Raw genomic sequence first — 21,026 nt, 5'->3', positions numbered from 1 at the left:
GAAATACATCAAAACTATGAAATAACACATATGGGATCATGTACAGTAGTAACCAAATGTGTTAAACAAATCAAACCATATTTTATATTTGGGATTCTTCAAAGAAGCCACCCTTGGCCTTGACAGCTTTGCACACTCTTGGCATTTGCTCAATCAACTTCAACTGGAATGCTTTTCCAATAGTCTTGAAGGAGTTCCCACATATGCTGTTCCCACAAACGGACAATAAAAATTAAAAACTTTATTCTTGAGATACAGGCACTCTTTCTCACTCTCCTTCTCTTTCTCTCTGGGCTCTGTGTTGGTGCATGGACTTTTAAAGGTGAGCTCACCCTGTCTGCCACTGTACAGATCAAACCACTCTCCCCTGCTGTCTCTATGGCTCAGATTCAAACCACTCCTAGAGCAGCGCCAAGGCAGGCACCACACAAACCTTTTAGCAGTGTTTTTGGTGAGAGACCAAAAAAGATGAGTAGAGGGTGGGGAACCTGACTTCAAAGCAGAAGTCAAAAGAGAAGGAGAGCAGAGGGCAGGCTAATATGGGCAAACACAAGGCTGACAACCTTGATGGCTCATTCCATCTATTCTACAGTATCTCAGCCTGCCGGCCGGCCTCTGGCCCTTTGCGGCAGTGTAACTTCAGAGCAGGACAGTTGGACTATCTTCATAGAGCTAATTGGTTCTGTTCAACAGCCGGCCTCACAATCAGCAAGGCTGCAGGGGGGCGGATGGATGTGTTGGTCTGTCTGTCTGTGTGTCTGGGAGGAGGGATTAAAGAGATGATGTAATATTCCTCTCCACAGACCACGGACTGACAGCTTCAGCTGGTAGGGAAGTATATGGAAGCGGGGGCCTGCTGCCTCGCATGCAGAGAAATTGGATGACAGAACTGACTGAAGCAAAACAGAGACAACGTAATGGTGTGACGAGATAAGAGAAAGGAAGGCCTCAAAAAGACTCAGGAAAGCCAACCGGCATACCACCCAGCCAGCTTTCCTCTGAAGTTAAACAGGATTGGGTCTGGTCGAGAGACCACCCGTGAAGACACAGTAAGGTTGGAGAACCAGTAGGGGACACTCTTTCCTCTGCTCTAAGGAGAGTCCAATGCCCCAGGGGAGTGACAGGGACCCTGCCCTGCAGAGTCCTTAGGATGAGATGTTAAACCGAGGTCCTGTGGTCACAAAAGATCCCACGGCATTTCTCTCTCCAAAATGGACACCACGAATCAGCTAGGTGTGTTAAGCCGTCAGCATGCTTCAGCTAGCCGAACAAGTGTGCTTACATATTCCCTGAAAGGGCCTTCACTTGAAAAACGAGATAAAAAAGGAGCAATAGTACAGTTTGTCCATTTTGAGAAGCTGTAGCCAGTATACACTACCTCAAAATAGTCAGAAAAGTATGACACAGATGGTGTGCAGAAAAAGAGGGCTGTGTGTGTGTGTGTGTGTTGAATCATCATGACAGACGTAGAACACAGAGGGCGAGAGCTGATAGATGGGTCATGTCTGCTGTAGAGAGATGGTGTGTGTGTTTCATAACGTGAGGCAGTGTTATGCTATAACAGTTGAAAGAGGGAAGGGGTCTATGGAATGTGTGACGTATCGTGTGGCAGTGTTATGTTACAGGCTAACAAAGAGAGGGGGCAGATAGACAGAGCTGATAAAGGAGTAGATATGTTTGGTGTGTGTCGTACCGTGTGGCAATGTTATGCTGGCCCCGTCGATGATGGCCTGGGCCAGTTCATGGTCGTTGCTCTCGAAGGCCTGGGCGGCGGCCCTGAGCGCGTCCCAGATCTCCTTGCGGCCCTCGAAGGCGGGCGCAGTGTCCCAGAACTCATCCCGCTTACTGCGCAGCTGGCCGTCCGTCATTGGATAGTCACTCTTCCATTTGGGCTTCTCTCTCTTCAAGGCCTGGTTACGCCCAAGAGCCACTGAGAAAGAAAGAGAGTTCTACATTTGTTTGTGTATTCATTTCTTATGTACAGTTGAAGTCGGAAGTTTACATACACCTTAGCCAAATACATTTAAACTCAGTATTTCACCATTTCTGACATTTAATCCTAGTAAAAATTCCCCGTCTTAGGTCAGTTAAGATCACCACTTTATTTTTAAGAAAGTGAAATTATTTATTTCAACCCTTCTTTCATCACATTCCTAGTGGGTCAGAAGTTTACATGCTATCAAATACTAATTGAGTGTATTGCCTTTAAATTGTTTAACTTGGGTCAAACGTTTCGGGTAGCCTTCCACAAGCATCCCACAATAAGTTAGGTACATTTTGGCCCATTCCTCCTGACAGAGCTGGTGTAACTGAGTCAGGTTTGTAGGCCTCTTTGCTTGCACACACTTTTTCACTTCTGCCCAGAAATGTTTCTATAGGATTGAGGTCAGGGCTCTGTGATGGCCACTCCAATACCTTGACTTTGTTGTCCTTAAGCTATTTTGCCACAACCTTGGAAGTATGCTTGGGGTCATTGTCCATTTGGAAGACCCATTTGTGACCAAGCTTGAACTTTGACTGATGTATTGAGATGTTGCTTCAATATATCCACATCATTTTTCCTTCTCATGATGCCATCTTTGTGAAGTGCACCAGTCCCTCTGGCAGCAAAGCACCCCCACAACATGATGCTGCCACCCCGGTGCTTCACGGTTGGGATGATGTTCTTCAGCTTGCAAGCCCCTTTTTCCTCCAAACATAACAATTGTTGCCTCATCAGACCAGAGGACATTTCTCCAAAAAGTATGATCTTTGTCCCCATGTGCAGTTGCAAACCGTAGTCTGGCTATTTTATGGCGGTTTTGGAGCAGTGGCTTCTTTCTTGCTGAGCAGCCTTTCAGGTTATGTCGATATAGGACTCTTTACTGTGGATATAGATACTTGTACCCGTTTCCTCCAGCATCTTCACAAGGTCCTTTGCTGCTCTTCTGGGATTGATTTGCACTTTTCGCATCAAAGTACATTAATCTCTAGGATACAGAACGCGTCTCCTTCCTGAGTGGTATGACAGCTGCGTGGTCCCATGGTGTTTAGACTTGCGTACTATTGTTTGTACAGATGAACGTGGTACCTTCAGGCGTTTGGAAATTGCTCCCAAGGACGAACCAGACTTGTCTATCATTTTTTTCTGAGGTCTTGGCTGATTTCTTTTGATTTTCCCATGATGTCAAGCAAAGAGGCAAAATACCTCCACAGGTACATCTCCAATTGACTCCAATGATGTCAATTAGCCTATCAGAAGCTTCTAAAGCAATGACATCATTTTCTGGAATTTTCCAAGCCGTTTAAAGGCTCAGTCAACTTGGTGTATGTAAACTTCTGACCCAATGGAGTTGTGATACAATGAATTATAAAAGGAAAATGTCTGTAAACAATTGTTGGGAAAATGTATTGTGTCATGCACAAAGTAGATGTCCTAACCGACTTGCCAAAACTATAGTTTGTTTAACAAAACATTTGTGGAGTGGTTGAAAAACAAGTTAATGACTCCAACCTAAGTGTATGTAAACTTCCAACTTCATCTGTACTTTAACTCTAACCATGTGATATATGGCTATATATACACGGATATGAAATGAGATCATTAACTATTGGAATATCCTGGGCTTGTACTTCTCGACCTTAAGACCTACGACCACAATTCCAGTTTCTTAACACCAAAGGTTAAGACATAATAACACTTCTAGAAACATGGTGTCATACACTGAACAAAAATTTTAACGCAACATGTAAAGTGTTGGTCCCATGTTTCATGAGATAAAATAAAAGATCCCAGAAACGTTCCATATGCACAAAAAGCTTATTTCTCTCAAATGTTTTTGCACAAATTTGTTCACATCCCTGTTAGTATTTCTCCATCCACCTGACAGTTGTGGTATATCAAGAAGTTGATTTAACAGCATGATCATTACACAGGTGCACCTTGTGCCGGGGACAATTAAAGGCCACTAAAATGTGCAGTTGTCACAACACAATGCCACAGATCTCAAGTTGAGGGAGCGTGCAATTGGCATGCTGACTGCAATAAAGTCTACCAGCGCTGTTGCCAGTGAATTTAATGTTAATCTCTCTACCATAAGCCGCCTCCAACGTCAAACCGGCCTCACAATCGCAGACCACGTGTATGGCGTCACGTCAGAGTGCCCCATGGTGGTGCTCACCCTTTGAGCATGTTTGCGATGCTCTGGATCGAAGTGTGCAACAGCGTGTTCTAGTTTTAGCCAATATCCAGCATCTTCGCACAGGCATTGATCAGGAGTGGGACAACATTCCACTGGCCACAATCAACAGCCTGATGAACTCTAAGCGAATGAGATGTGTCGCACTGCATGAGGCAAATGGTGGGCTCACCAGATACTCACTGGTTTTCTGATCCACGCCCCTACTTTTTTTTGGGGTATCTGTGAAATCCATAGATTAGGGTCTAATTAATTTCTCAATTGACCGAATATAAACTGTAACACCGTGAAATCTTTGAAATTGTTGCATGTTGAGTTTATATTTTTGTTCAGTATAGATACTCAATGTCCTTCAGGCTATAGGGAAATTCTACTTCCACCAGTAAAATATAAAACCGAACAGGGTCTCGGGAGGAATGATCTTATGGTATTAACAGGTCCTTTCGCTGAGCCAAATCAAAAAAGGGAAAATGTTGGTTAAAACTCAAATGCACATTCCTTAGTGACAATGATTTCTATATAGGTGCAGTGTATGCTTCTCTGATCATGTCCAAAGAGAGAACAACCCCTTTCAAGCTGAGTGAAATGTGCTTTTGTGTAGATATTTGAATACTAAAACCGGTTCTGAACTTGAATGTGTAGACCCTGAGGGTTATAGACATATATTTGGACATCCCTCTACATACCCATCCCTAGTAATAGAAATAGCCCTGACCAGGTAGTGAACAAAAATGGAAAGGAGTTGGTGCATCTACAGTATGTCGAGCCTTAGTCCTGTATTTTATTAATGGCATGATTAGAGGGGATTGTTTGGGAAGGTTCAGCTACTGCTCAGCTTTTCGGACCAGTGTTGTTGACTAAGCAATATCAGACTTGGACCCCTCCTCCGTTAGGGCATCCACTGTCGGACCACTGACACTATTGTCTGACCACTGCTAGTCTTTTTGAAAAGACTTCTCCACCCAAAGACCACACTAACAGTGCCCCGTACACTGATTCATGCAAATAAAACATACATATGGGCCCCTGACAGTTCAACACACTTAAAACACAGCATTGTGCTGCATAGAAATTACAACCTGTATCAATGATTTCCATTCAACTATATTCAGCCCAAACTTCCAACATAACTTTGGCTGTAAATAAATGTAATTAGATTATCATAAAGCAGCCACAAAACCACATTTAAGCAACATTAAAAAAAATTGTTTTTAAACTGTTCTAATTGGAAACCTCAAAAAAGAAAAATGATTTGATGCTGAATGTAATCTCATAAAGGGAAAAAAACAGACCTTGATCAAATAGAATACGTCACCAACCACAGGATAGAGACGTTCTGAGTATTTTGAGAACTCTGAAAGAGAATGAAGACCCCATTGATGGAAACCAGTTCTGAATTAAATGGTCTAAATGGAAAACAGAGGAATGACCTAGCCATTCAAAATGGCAACATTTGGAAGATTTATTTTTGAAAGTCTCTATGGAATAATACAATCAGACGACCCCAAAAATATGCGAGAAAATCTCAGCTCCTTTGAACACACAATTTTAAAAAATCAAGAACCCAAATTGAACACCAAATTACACAGGCTGAACTGTCAAAGAAAATACAAAGCCTGGAAAGGCATGTGGTCCTGACAACATCAGGAATGGAATGCTTCAACACAGTACTACTGAGCTGCAGGATGCCTTATTAAAACTATTCAACCTGGTTTTGGAGAGTGGCTGCTTCCCTGATATTTGGAACCAGGGGCTCGTAACCCACATGTATAAAAAAAAAGGTGACAAACTAGACCCTAATAACTATAGATGCTATGTGTCACTAGTAACATGGGGAAACTGTTCTTCTGTATTCTCAATAACCAAATACAGACCTTCCTTACACAACAATGCTCTCAGCAAAAAAATTATAGGCTCTACCCAAACACAGAACAGACCACACACACACACAAAGCATGTTCATCAGAAAAGAAGAGGAAAATAATTTGCATGTTTTGTTGATTTTAAGTATGCTTTTGATTCCATATGGCATTCTGGATTATACTACAAAACTCTCCAAAAAGGGGAAAGTATACAACATCAAAATCAATTTACTCAAACACATATAGTATTAAACAAACACATGTAGTATTGAACAATAAAATAACAGTTTTTGTTGCACAAGGGCGAAGGGTGAAACAAGGGTGCAGTTTAAGTCCGACGTTGTTCAACGTCTACATCAATGAACTAGCAGTGTTGTTGGAATGATCTGTAGCCCCTGGACTCACCCTCTACGCAGATGACCTCGTCCTACTGTCACCAATAGAGCAATGTCTACAGGAACAACTTAACACTCTTTGGGAATACAGCATCAACTGGGCAATCAACATATCAACATTCAGGAAACAGTAAAAGTAAAAAAAAGTAAAAGGCCAGGATTCAGAGCAGCAGACACTCCTTCAAATGAGGAAATACCATGGTTGAACATGCCCAACTACCTTGGACTAAAAATCTGTGCCTCTGGTGGATTTGGTCTGGCAGTGAATGCACTAAAAGAAACATTTTACATTTAAGTCATTTAGCAGACGCTCTTATCCAGAGCGACTTACAGATTGGTGCGTTCACCTTATGACATCCAGTGGAACAGCCACTTTACAATAGTGCATCTAAATCTTTTAAGGGGGGGTGAGAAGGATTACTTTATCCTATCCTAGGTATTCCTTAAAGAGGTGGGGTTTCAGGTGTCTCCGGAAGGTGGTGATTGACTCCGCTGTCCTGGCGTCGTGAGGGAGTTTGTTCCACCATTGGGGGGCCAGAGCAGCGAACAGTTTTGACTGGGCTGAGCGGGAACTGTACTTCCTCAGTGGTAGGGAGGCGAGCAGGCCAGAGGTGGATGAACGCAGTGCCCTTGTTTGGGTGCAGGGCCTGATCAGAGCCTGGAGGTACTGAGGTGCCGTTCCCCTCACAGCTCCGTAGGCAAGCACCATGGTCTTGTAGCGGATGCGAGCTTCAACTGGAAGCCAGTGGAGAGAGCGGAGGAGCGGGGTGACGTGAGAGAACTTGGGAAGGTTGAACACCAGACGGGCTGCGGCGTTCTGGATGAGTTGTAGGGGTTTAATGGCACAGGCAGGGAGCCCAGCCAACAGCGAGTTGCAGTAATCCAGACGGGAGATGACAAGTGCCTGGATTAGGACCTGCGCCGCTTCCTGTGTGAGGCAGGGTCGTACTCTGTGGATGTTGTAGAGCATGAACCTACAGGAACGGGCCACCGCCTTGATGTTAGTTGAGAACGACAGGGTGTTGTCCAGGATCACGCCAAGGTTCTTAGGGCTCTGGGAGGAGGACACAGTGGAGTTGTCAACCGTGATGGCGAGATCATGGAACGGGCAGTCCTTCCCCGGGAGGAAGAGCAGCTCCGTCTTGCCGAGGTTCAGCTTGAGGTGGTGATCCGTCATCCACGCTGATATGTCTGCCAGACATGCAGAGATGCGATTCGCCACCTGGTCATCAGAAGGGGGAAAGGAGAAGATTAATTGTGTGTCGTCTGCATAGCAATGATAGGAGAGACCATGTGAGGTTATGACAGAGCCAAGTGACTTGGTGTATAGCGAGAATAGGAGAGGGCCTAGAACAGAGCCCTGGGGGACGCCAGTGGTGAGAGCGCGTGGTGAGGAGACAGATTCTCGCCACGCCACCTGGTAGGAGCGACCTGTCAGGTAGGACGCAATCCAAGCGTGGGCCGCGCCGGAGATGCCCAACTCGGAGAGGGTGGAGAGGAGGATCTGATGGTTCACAGTATCGAAGGCAGCCGATAGGTCTAGAAGGATGAGAGCAGAGGAGAGAGAGTTAGCTTTAGCAGTGCGGAGCGCCTCCGTGATACAGAGAAGAGCAGTCTCAGTTGAATGACTAGTCTTGAAACCTGACTGATTTGGATCAAGAAGGTCATTCTGAGAGAGATAGCGGGAGAGCTGGCCAAGGACGGCACGTTCAAGAGTTTTGGAGAGAAAAGAAAGAAGGGATACTGGTCTGTAGTTGTTGACATCGGAGGGATCGAGTGTAGGTTTTTTCAGAAGGGGTGCAACTCTCGATCTCTTGAAGACGGAAGGGACGTAGCCAGCGGTCAGGGATGAGTTGATGAGCGAGGTGAGGTAAGGGAGAAGGTCTCCGGAAATGGTCTGGAGAAGTGAGGAGGGGATAGGGTCAAGCGGGCAGGTTGTTGGGCGGCCGGCCGTCACAAGACGCGAGATTTCATCTGGAGAGAGAGGGGAGAAAGAGGTCAGAGCACAGGGTAGGGCAGTGTGAGCAGAACCAGCGGTGTCGTTTGACTTAGCAAACGAGGATCGGATGTCGTCGACCTTCTTTTCAAAATGGTTGACGAAGTCATCTGCAGAGAGGGAGGAGGGGGAGGGGGGAGGAGGATTCAGGAGGGAGGAGAAGGTGGCAAAGAGCTTCCTAGGGTTAGAGGCAGATGCTTGGAATTTAGAGTGGTAGAAAGTGGCTTTAGCAGCAGAGACAGGAGAGGAAAATGTAGAGAGGAGGGAGTGAAAGGATGCCAGGTCCGCAGGGAGGCGAGTTTTCCTCCATTTCCGCTCGGCTGCCCGGAGCCCTGTTCTGTGAGCTCGCAATGAGTCGTCGAGCCACGGAGCGGGAGGGGAGGACCGAGCCGGCCTGGAGGATAGGGGACATAGAGAGTCAAAGGATGCAGAAAGGGAGGAGAGGAGGGTTGAGGAGGCAGAATCAGGAGATAGGTTGGAGAATGTTTGAGCAGAGGGAAGAGATGATAGGATGGAAGAGGAGAGAGTAACGGGGGAGAGAGACCGAAGGTTGGGACGGCGCGATACCATCCGAGTAGGGGCAGTGTGGGAAGTGTTGGATGAGAGCGAGAGGGAGAAGGATACAAGGTAGTGGTCGGAGACTTGGAGGGGAGTTGCAATGAGGTTAGTGGAAGAACAGCATCTAGTAAAGATGAGGTCGAGCGTATTGCCTGCCTTGTGAGTAGGGGGGGAAGGTGAGAGGGTGAGGTCAAAAGAGGAGAGGAGTGGAAAGAAGGAGGCAGAGAGGAATGAGTCAAAGGTAGACGTGGGGAGGTTAAAGTCGCCCAGAACTGTGAGAGGTGAGCCGTCCTCAGGAAAGGAGCTTATCAAGGCATCAAGCTCATTGATGAACTCTCCGAGGGAACCTGGAGGGCGATAAATGATAAGGATGTTAAGCTTGAAAGGGCTGGTAACTGTGACAGCATGGAATTCAAAGGAGGCGATAGACAGATGGGTAAGGGGAGAAAGAGAGAATGACCACTTGGGAGAGATGAGGATCCCGGTGCCACCACCCCGCTGACCAGAAGCTCTCGGGTGTGCGAGAACACGTGGGCAGACGAAGAGAGAGCAGTAGGAGTAGCAGTGTTGTCTGTGGTGATCCATGTTTCCGTCAGTGCCAAGAAGTCGAGGGACTGGAGGGAGGCATAGGCTGAGATGAACTCTGCCTTGTTGGCCGCAGATCGGCAGTTCCAGAGGCTACCGGAGACCTGGAACTCCACGTGGGTCGTGCGCGCTGGGACCACCAGATTAGGGTGGCCGCGGCCACACGGTGTGGAGCGTTTGTATGGTCTGTGCAGAGAGGAGAGAACAGGGATAGACAGACACATAGTTGACAGGCTACACAAGAGGCTACGCTAATGCAAAGGAGATTGGAATGACAAGTGGACTACACGTCTCGAGTGTTCAGAAAGTTAAGCTTACGTAGCAAGAATCTTATTGACTAAAATGATTAAAATGATACAGTACTGCTGAAGTAGGCTAGCTGGCAGAGGCTGCGTTGTTGACTATGTAGGCTAGCTGGCAGTGTCTGCGTTGTTGACACTACACTAATCAAGTCGTTCCGTTGAGTGTAATGGTTTCTACTGTGCTGCTATTCGGGGCTAGCTGGCTAGCTAGCAGTGTTGATTTACGTTACGTTGCGTTAAAAGAACGACAAATCTGGCTAGCTAACCTAGAAAATCGCTCTAGACTACACAATTATCTTTGATACAAAGACGGCTATGTAGCTAGCTATGTAGCTAGCTACGATCAAACAAATCAAACCGTTGTACTGTAATGAAATGAAATGAAAATGTGATACTACCTGTGGAGCGAAGCGGAATGCGACCGGGTTGTTGAGTGAGGAAGTTCTATTCGGTAGACGTTGGCTAGCTGTTGGCTAGCTAGCAGTGTCTCCTACGTTAAGGACGACAAATAGCTGGCTAGCTAACCTCGGTAAATTAAGATAATCACTCTAAGACTACACACTCTAAACTACACAATTATCTTGGATACGAAGACAGCAAAGACAACTATGTAGCTAGCTAACACTACACTAATCAAGTCGTTCAGTTGAGTGTAATAGTTTTTACAGTGCTGCTATTCGGTAGACAGTGGACGTTTGCTAGCTGGCTAGACTACGTTAGGACGACGAAATACGATAATTACGCAATTATCTTTGATACAACGACGGCTATGTAGCTAGCTAAGAAGAAATTGCTAAGATTAGACGAATCAAACCGTTGTACTATAATGAAATGTAATGAAATGTAAAGAAGAGTTATACTACCTGCGGACCGAAGTGCGAATGCGACCGCTCGCTCCAACCCGGAAGTTGAGACAGCCCGCAAAGCATTGTACTCAATAAAATAAAAAAAATTCTCAATAATCCTATCCAATTTTGGTGCAAAATATTCAAGTGTAATTTTAACTTTTGCACTATAATGGAAGCGAGGTTTGGGGGTTCAACCGCTAATTACGATTATAAGCATTGGGAGAAAAACCCTAAAGAAAATCTACATACAGACATCTGGAGAATAATCTCAAATATCAAAAAGAAAATACCAGATAATGCATGCAGAGCGGAATTCGGAAGATTCCCTTTATAATTGTAAATATAAAGAAAAGGACTAACATTTTGGCACCATTTGAAATGAAGCCCCAAAACATCCTTCCAATTCAAAGCACTAGAAACCCAAGACCTGAACCCTGAAAAGAGTCCCCTATGTCAGCTGTTAAAAACACTAAACAAACCTATTTTTCATACACAGGGAAATCAAATCACATTGTTACAGAAATAAAAACCTATTTGACAAATTGGGAAAATTACACAAAATCACAGAATAAACTCAATTGCTATTTGGCCTTCAAAAACCCCTACCCTGGCCAACAGCTCTGCACCCTCCGCAGCAACTCGAATTCCACCGTACCTTCTCCGCTTTGCAATCTGGTTTCCGAGCTAGTCATGGGTGCACGTCAGCCACGCTCAAGGTCCTAAATGATATCATAACCACAATCGATAAAAGACAGTACTGTGCAGCAGTCTTCATCGACCTGGCCAAGGATTTCGACTCTGTCAATCACCACATTCTTAAATCGGCAGACTCAACGGCCTTGGTTTCTCAAATGACTGCCTCGCCTGGTTCACCAACTACTTCTCAGATAGAGTTCAGTGTGTCATATAGGAGGGCCTGTTGTCAGGACCTCTGGCAGTCTCTATGGGGGGGGAGCCACGTGGTTCAATTCTTCTCTGTATACATCAATGATGTTGCTCTTGCTGCTGGTGATAATCTGATCCACCTCTACGCAGACAACACCATTCTGTATACTTATGGCCCTTCTTTGGACACCGTGTTATCAAACCTCCAGACGAGCTTCAATACCATACAACACTCCTTCCCTGGCCTCCAACTGCTCTTAAATGCTAGTAAAACTAAATGCATGCTCTTCGACCGATCGCTGCCCACAGAATATGTGGACAACTACAAATACCTAGGTGTCTGGTTAGACTGTAAACTCTCCTTCCAGACTGACATTAAGCATCTCCAATCCAAAATTAAATCTAGAATCGGCTTCCTATTTCGCAACAAAGCCTCCTTCACTCATGCTGCTAAACATACTAGAGGTCGACCTATTAATCGGAATGGCCGATTAATTAGGACAGATTTCAAGTTTTCATAACAATCGGAAATCTGTATTTTTTGGGCGCCGATATCCGATTATTATTATTATTTATTTTTATACATTTATTTAACTAGGAAAGTCAGTTAAGAACACATTCTTATTTTCAATGACGGCCTAGGAACGGTGGGTTAACTGCCTTGTTCAGGGGCAGAACGACCTTGTCAGCTCAGGGGTTCCAATCTTGCAACCGTACAGTTAACTAGTCCAACGCTCTAACCATTGCACTCCACGAGTAGCCTGCCTGTTACGCGAATGCAGTAGAAGCCAAAGATAAAATCGCTAGCTAGCATTAAACTTATCATATAAAAAACAATCAATCATAATCAATAGTTATAACTACTAATCCAGTTTAGCAGGCAATATTAACCAGGTGAAATTGTGTCATTTCTCTTGCGCTCATTGCATGCAGAGTCAGGGTATATGCAACAGTTTGGGCTGACTGGTTCAATGCGAAGTAATTAGCCAGAATTTTACGTAATTATGACATAACATTGAAGGTTGTGCAACGTAACAAGAATATTTAGACTTAGGGATGCCACCCGTTAGATAAAATACCGAACGGTTCCATATTTCACTGAAATACGGTGGGGCAAAAAAGTATTTAGTCAGCCACCAATTGTGCAAGTTCTCCCACTTAAGAAGATGAGAAAGGCCTGTTTTTTTTTATTTTCATCATAGGTACACTTCAACTATGACAGACAAAATGAGAAGAAAAAAAATCCAGAAAATCACATTGTAGGAATTTTAATGAATTTATTTGCAAATTATGGTGGAAAATAAGTATTTTGCTGGGCAACACAGACTTTCAACTCCCTCCAAAGTTTTTCTATGGGGTTGAGATCTGGAGACTGGCTAGGCCACTCCAGCACCTTGAAATGCTTCTTACGAAGCCACCACTTCGTTGCCCGGGCGGTGTGTTTGGGATCATTGTCATGCTGAAAGACCCAGCCACGTTTCATCTTCAATGCCACATTTCATCTTCAATGCCCTTGCTGATGGAAGGAGGTTTTCACTCAAAATCTCACGATACATGGCCCCATTCATTCTTTCCTTTACACGGATCAGTCGTCCCTTTGCAGAAAAACAGCCCCAAAGCATGATGTTTCCACCCCCATGCTTCACAGTAGGTATTGTGTTCTTTGGATGCAACTCAGCATTCTTTGTCCTCCAAACACAACGAGTTGAGTTTTTACCAAAAAGTTCTATTTTGGTTTCATCTGACCATATGACATTCTCCCAATCTTCTTCTGGATCATCCAAATGCTCTCTAGCAAACTTCAGACGGGCCTGGACATGTACTGGCTTAAGTAGGGGGACACGTCTGGCACTGCAGGATTTGAGTCCCTGGTGGCGTAGTGTGTTACTGATGGTAGGCTTTGTTACTTTGGTCCCAGCTCTCTGCAGGTCATTCACTAGGTCCCCCCGTGTGGTTCTGGGATTTTGCTCACCATTCTTGTGATCATTTTGACCCCACGGGGTGAAATCTTGCGTGGAGCCCCAGATCGAGGGAGATTATCAGTGGTCTTGTATGTCTTCCATTTCCTAATAATTGCTCCCACAGTTGATTTCTTCAAACCAAGCTGCTTACCTATTGCAGATTCAGTCTTCCCAGCCTGGTGCAGGTCTACAATTTTGTTTCTGGTGTCCTTTGACAGCTCTTTGGTCTTGGCCATAGTGGAGTTTGGAGTGTGACTGTTTGAGGTTGTGGACAGGTGTCTTTTATACTGATAACAAGTTCAAACAGGTGCCATTAATACAGGTAACGACTGGAGGACAGAGGAGCCACTTAAAGAAGTTACAGGTCTGTGAGAGCCAGAAATACTTATTTTCCACCATCATTTGCAAATAAATTCATTAAAAATCCTACAATGTGATTTTCTGGATTTTTCCCCCTCATTTTGTCTGTCATAGTTGAAGTGTACATATGATGGAAATTACAGGCCTCTCATCTTTTTAAGTGGGAGAACTTGCACAATTGGTGGCTGACTAAATACTTTTTTTGCCCGACTGTATATGATTGCCATAGCCTGAGGGACATCCCTTGACCATTAATTCACTGAAGTATTTACATTTTATATAACTTACAAGTAATACATAGTGTAACCATCATCCATGTACAGTTTATTTATTTGTTAGCCATTCTTTTCTTTTTTCTTCATTGAATGTGTCAATAGAAGACTACACAGTACAACAGCAGTAGTGTTGTACCTGTATACATGATTATATATGTACTATTATTACTACTACTGAAAGGAACTGTATTTCATTAACTTCATTGCATTGTACTGTATTTACTGAAATACTGTACCACTATACTGCTTTGGCAATAAAGCTATATGAATTTTAACACTTGAATTTGAGAAAGGGAGAGAAAGAAAAAAAAAGAGAAAAAGAGAGCGAGAGAAATCGAGAAAGACAAATGGTAGTGACAAGAAAATTGTAGTAACAATTGGACATCATAACATTCTGGAAACATTCAGTATAGCAATTGCAGCCTATTTACAACTTTGCCTGTTTTACAATGTTGCTTAAATTCCACTGAGGTCAGCTAAAGCACGATTTAATGGTTTATAAAAACGACTATTTATATCCATAATAACTTTACAATCATGTTGCTGAAGTAGGCATCTGGTGCACATAAAGTGAGTGGGCTACTGTGTTGCACAACTCCTGCCTGGCTGTTTGCATTCATGTAAAGCTGTGTGAGAGAGAACAAAGAGGGTAGAGACAGACAGAGACACTCTGTCCCTCCCTCCGGTTTTGGAGACTGACTGAACTTAAATAATTCCATCCCTCCCCTCCCCCTCACGCTGCTCTGCCTGTTTGTCTGAAGTTAGAGCTGGGAGACGCACACACACACACACACACGTGGTCACACACGTGCGCTCACCTGCCAGTGTGTCAACAGTCAGAGCCCACAGCTCAGCCCCTGCAACATGTTCATGCATGGAGGCACACTGTAAACACAGAGCTCCATCCCAATAGTCATGATCACCCTTAAGCACTGTGCTATCAGCAGACCCACACACTGGCTGAGCCTGAGCCCTCGTCAAACATGGAACGCGTGAGAGCCCTGGGGGTGAATAAGGTGGCAGGTAGCCTACCGGTTAGAGAGACCAACCAGAAACAGGAGGGTTGCCAGTTCAATCTTGGGTCTGACCGGAAAAATATGATGGGAAGTGAGCTGGCAACCGGAGGGTTGTGGCAGCCCCCTGCTCCAACCTCTCCTACCTGTATGTGTACTGTATGTGTGTCTTTTAGAGGGGTTGGGATAAAGCAGAAGTAACATTTTGGTTGGACCTTATGTACAACTGATGAATAAATTGAACTTCATCTTAAAAACGGCTGGTTTTAGGCCTGTTCCACAGACAGACAGGGTTGCCATCCAAGCCAAGATCTTAGGCAACCTTACATCAGCGGGCTGCTGCGCCTGACCCGCCCCAGAGCATGTGGAAAATAGAGGGAAGGTCGGGAGAGGAAGGTATACTGGGGAAACCATCTGTCTGCTATTATTCAACAGCTCGGCTCTGGGACTGACAAACAATAGCTAGAGCCCTGCCCTGACACAGAGACAGAGAGAGAGACCTGCTCTCCTTGGGTGCTGCTGCTTCCAGCCACATGTACCAACAGCACATCGTCTCACATAGTCTCCCTCACAGCACAGCAGACATGTGTTCCATAACCGTTACCATGGGCACCTAGCCACAGACAGAGGCAGGCTGATGTGAGTTGTTTAACGGGGACTTAGCTTATGGTATTATCAGAGAGCAGCCTCCATAGGTTTAGGGTCTCAAAAACACACAGCCTCTGAGGTTAGAGCTGGGAGACAGTCGTCTGCACGCACAGTGTGTGCGCACACACACACACACAACACACACACACACACACACACACTTTGCTGTGCTAATATGAGAGTTGGTGGGTATCCCTCAGTCTGAATACAGTTTGCAGCATTCCCAGTGAGAGAGTGAGTGAGTGAGTGAGTGAGTGAGTGAGTGAGTGAGTGAGTGAGTGAGTGAGTGAGTGAGTGAGTGAGTGAGTGAGTGAGTGAGTGAGTGAGTGAGTGACAGAGACACCGGGTCATACATTGTCAGGCCACTCCACATGCTGTGTATCAATAATTCAGCCATGGGCGATGCACCTTTCTGCCCTTACTCCTAGATGACACAGAAACAACTAGTCTATACATTGACAGAGAGAGAGAGGACAGCAACACAATTAGACCCAACCAAATCATGAGAAAACTAAAATATAATTACTTGACATACTAGAAATAATTAACAAAAAAACAGAGCAATCTATAATGCTATTTGGCCCTAAACAGAGAGTACACAGTGGCAGAACACCTGACAAAATTAAGCAAAGCTTTGACTATGTACAGACTCTGAGCATAGCCTTGCTATTGAGAGGCCACCATAGCCAGACCTGGCAGGCTGTGTGCATGCTGCCCACAAAATTAGGTGGAAACCGATCTTTTCTCAAAGCGCGCATAGAAGTTATTTAGCTCGTCTGGTAGGCTTGTGTCACTGGGAAGCTCACGGCTGTGCTTCCATTTGTAGTTTGTAAAAGCTTGCAAGCCCTGCCACATCCGACGAGCATCGGAGTCGGTGTAGTACGATTCTTGTACGTACGGTCAATGTGGGGACAACGTTATCGATGCACTTATTGATGAAGCCAGTGACTGATATGGTGAACTCCTCAATGCCATCTGAAGAATCCCGGAACATATTCCAGCCTGTGCTAGAAAAACAGTCCTGTAGTTTAGCATCTGCGTCACCTGACCACTTCCGTATTAAGCGAGTCACTGGTACTTCCTGCTTTAGTTTTTGCTTGTAAGCAGGAATCAGGAGGATAGAGTTATGGTCAGATTTGCCAAATGGAGGGCGAGCTTTGTACACATATCTGTGTGTGGAGTATAGGTGGTCTTGAGTTTTCTTCCCCTCTGGTTGCACATTTAACATGCTGGTAGAAATGAGGTAAAATGGATTTAAGTCTCCGGCCACTAGGAGTGCCGCCTCTGGATTAGTATTGTCTTGTTTGCTTATGGCGTTTTACAGCTCGTTGAGTATGGTCTTAGTGCCAGCATCGGGTTTGTGGCGGTAAAAAGACAGCTACGAAAAATATAGATAAACTCTTGGCAAATAGTGTTGTCTACAGCTTATCATTAGATACTCTACCGCGAGCAAAACCTTGAGACTTCCATAGGGTGGCGCACAATTGGCTCAGCGTCGTCAGGGTTAGGGGAGAGTTTGGCAGTCATTGGCTCAGCGTCGTCAGGGTTAGGGGAGAGTTTGGCAGTCATTGGCTCAGCGTCGTCAGGGTTAGGGGAGAGTTTGTCGGTCATTGGCTCAGCGTCGTCAGGGTTAGGGGAGAGTTTGTCAGTCATTGGCTCAGCGTCGTCAGGGTTAGGGGAGAGTTTGTCAGTCATTGGCTCAGCGTCGTCAGGGTTAGGGGAGAGTTTGGCAGTCATTGGCTCAGCGTCGTCAGGGTTAGGGGAGAGTTTGGCAGTCATTGGCTCAGCGTCGTCAGGGTTAGGGGAGAGTTTGGCAGTCATTGGCTCAGCGTCGTCAGGGTTAGGGGAGAGTTTGGCAGTCATTGTAAAATACAAATTTGTTCTTAACTGACTTGCCTAGATAAAAAAAAAATATATATTTTTTAAATTCTGCAGCAGCTGTTATTTACAAATAGACCGAGAGCCCATGTCTTACCGAGGTGAGTCATCGCTTTCCTGATATCCAGGCGCTCTTTTCGGTCGTAAGAGAAAGTGGCAGAAACATTATGTACAATATAAGTTACAAATAACGTGGGGGAAAAAAAACACACAATAGCACAATTGGTTAGGAGCCCGTAAAAACGTCACCCATCTCCTCTGGCACCATTTACTAGCAAGTTAAAATTAGGGGTTGTGCAGAAAAAAATATAAAAACACATACTAAGAAATCTCTTGCTGCGTTTGGTAAATGCAGATCTAAAATGCTTCTCATTGTAATTTCTGCTCTGCATCAGACTCATTTTGTGCTTCAGTTGAACTTCTCCACTCAGATGAGAATTCACAAATGGGCATTTATCAGCAGACAGTGCTCGGACTTTTCCTCAGCGTAGCCAACCTACTTTTCTCCTGTAAAATTCAAGATTCACTTTAAGCAAAAGATTATGAAACGTAGCTGGCGACATTATTTATATGATAAACATTCAAAATACGATGGTCATGCATCGTTTTTGCAAAAAATTACTGCTTTTTCATTGTAAACTCATTTACTTGTGTGGCTGCTGGCCAAATAGCGTAGCACTTCAGTTTTCATCGGATGACAATTAAGCTATTTTCTGCTGGATGTGTTGCGCTAATGCATTTTCTTTATGTGCCTGTTCACCCTATTGAAGCAAAAAAATTAAATAAACACTTGGCTTTCAATATAAAATGCAACCCCTGTCAATACACAGATGGACCTGCTCCCACTTTCACCCAGTGTGCTGCTTACAAACTATGGTAAGCTTCATAATGTGAAAGGTGAAATGAAGAATGTGATCTACTGTATCTCCTAACGTATTGCACAAGTTGACTGCAGGCGTTTACTTAAAATGTAGTTACAAATAAAAATATTTAAAAACTTCAAATATGTAGTTTAAAACGGTATTGAAAAACCATCCAGTGGCTATTTCCAAATACCCCAGTACACAGACATCGGTTTTCATACCCCTGATCTTTTTTCACATTTTGTTACGTTACAGCCTTAAAAATCCTCAATCGACACACAATTACTCGATAATATCGAAGCGAAAATAGATTTACATTTTTGAAAATGTATGAAAAATAAAACAGAAATAGCTTATTTACTTAAGTATTCAGACCCTTTGCTATGAGACTCAATTGAGCTCAGCTGCATCCGGTTTTGATTGATCATCCTTGAGACGTTTCTACAACTTGATTTGGAGTCCACCTGTGGTAAATTAAATTGGACATGATTTGGAAAGGCACACAACAGTCCCACAGTTGACAGAGCATGTCAGAGCAAAAACCAAGCCATGGGGGCGAAGGAATTGTGCGTAGAGCGCCGAGACAGGATTGTGTCAAGGCACAGTTCTGGGGAAGGTTACCAAAATGTCTGCAGCGTTGAAGGTCCCCTAGAGACCCCCTGATTGGGGCAGTGGTCTAAGGCACCACGAGAGATCCTGGTTCGAGTCCAGGCTCTGTTGCAGGCGGAGAGAAGAAACTTCCAGAAGGACAACCATCTCTACTCCAACAAACCAGGCCTTTATGGTAGATTGGCCAGTCGGAAGCCACTGATCAATAAAAAGTGAAATCCCACTTGGGAGTTTGCCAAAAAGGCACCTAAACACTCAGACCATGAGAAACAAGATTGAACTCTTTGGCCTTTTTTGATTTTGCCAACCATGACATCTGGAAGAAGCCTGGTGTGAAGAATCCCTAATGTGAAGCATGGTGGTGGCAGCATCATGCTGTGGGGACGTTTTTCAATGGCAGGGACTGGGAGAATAGTCAGGATTGAGGGAAAGATAACCAGAGCAAAGTGCTGAGAGATCCTCGATGAAACCCTGCTCCAGAGCACTCAGGACCTCAGACCGGGGAGAAGATTCACCCTCCAACAGGACAATGATCCTGAACACAGACAATGCAGAAGTGGCTTTGTGACAAATGTCCTTGAATGATCCAGACAGACCCCGGACAAACATTTCTGGAGAGACCTGAAAATAGCTGTGCAGCGACGCTCCCCTTCCAACCTGAGAGAGCTTGAGTAGATCTGCAGAGAAGAATGGGAGAAACTCTCCAAATACAGATCTGCCAAGTACTAAGTAAAGGGTCTGACTATATTATTAGTTCACTTAATTATTAGATCACTTTAATATAACAGGCTTTTAAAATATTGGTGCACAATTTCTAATTGAAATATAAAAAATGAGGGCCTCCCGAGTGGCGCAGTGGTCTAAGGCAATGCTAGAGGCACTACTACAAACCCTGGTTAATTCCTGGGCTGTGCCACAACTGGCCGTGGCCAGGAATCCCTTAGGACGGCACACTCATTAGCCCAGCATAGTACAGGTTAGGGGAAGGTTTGGCCGGTGGGACTTTACTTGGCTCATCGCTCTCTAGCGACTCCTTGTGGCGGGCTGGGTGGCTGCGGCTGACATATTGTTTCCTCCGACACATTGGTGCGGCTGGCTTCCGGGTTAAGTTGGCTGGTGTTAATAAGGAGCGCGACTAGGCGGGTCATGTTTCAGAGGACACATGACTCCACCTTCGCCTCTCCCGAGCCCGTTGGGGAGATGAGACAAGATTGAAATTGGGGAGAAAAAACAAAACTATATGTATTAAATGGGTGCAAAAGGGACTCATTTCATGGAATGACCCTACTACCACCACGATCATAACAACTAATACCACCACCACTACAATAACTACTAAGACCATGACTACTACCACTACCTTTTGCTCCAGTTCCTCATTCAATATTAGTTCCTTTGTTGTGTGAGAGAGCCTGCCTGCTGTGTTCCCTGCCTACCGGGGCTTTAAGATGAAAACAGTAGATAAGTGATTCCTCATTCGAAACAGAGGCCAGGTTTACACTCCAGCTGCAGACACAAAATCCATGCTCTGATTAGCATCACAGGCGTATTTCCTGTTCAGTGACTAATGTACTGGAACTGAAATAAGATGGGCGGGCACATTAATCTAATTTATCAGAGCCACGGTTGCATTTACAAGTGCTGTTAGTAGGGTTGCAAAGGGTAGTGAAACTTTCTGGTAAATTCCATGGGTAGTTAAGCCGGGAATTTGTGGAATTTTGCATGAATTCATCAAAAAAAGTTAGCTTATAACAGTGAACCTTTTTTGTGGGATACACAAGGCAATTTCAGGTCTTGTAGCATATTTTGG

At 44.7% G+C, this 21,026-nt stretch overlaps 1 protein-coding gene across 1 annotated transcript in view; it reads right to left on the bottom strand.

Moving 5' to 3' along the window:
- Positions 1 to 21,026, bottom strand: part of LOC115105228 (ubiquitin domain-containing protein 2) — a 73,909-nt gene that overhangs the window by 31,295 nt on the left and 21,588 nt on the right. Inside the window, exon 2 of the mRNA XM_029626992.2 lies at positions 1,694 to 1,930. Within this exon, the coding sequence (XP_029482852.1) occupies positions 1,694 to 1,930 (237 nt within the window). The remainder of the gene's footprint in view (positions 1 to 1,693; positions 1,931 to 21,026) is intronic.

The sequence above is a fragment of the Oncorhynchus nerka genome, linkage group LG22 (assembly GCF_034236695.1).
Source record: "Oncorhynchus nerka isolate Pitt River linkage group LG22, Oner_Uvic_2.0, whole genome shotgun sequence".
Lineage (NCBI taxonomy): Eukaryota > Metazoa > Chordata > Actinopteri > Salmoniformes > Salmonidae > Oncorhynchus > Oncorhynchus nerka.
The sequence above is the reverse complement of the archived record's forward strand: the minus strand, read 5'-3'. Positions and strand labels throughout refer to the sequence as shown.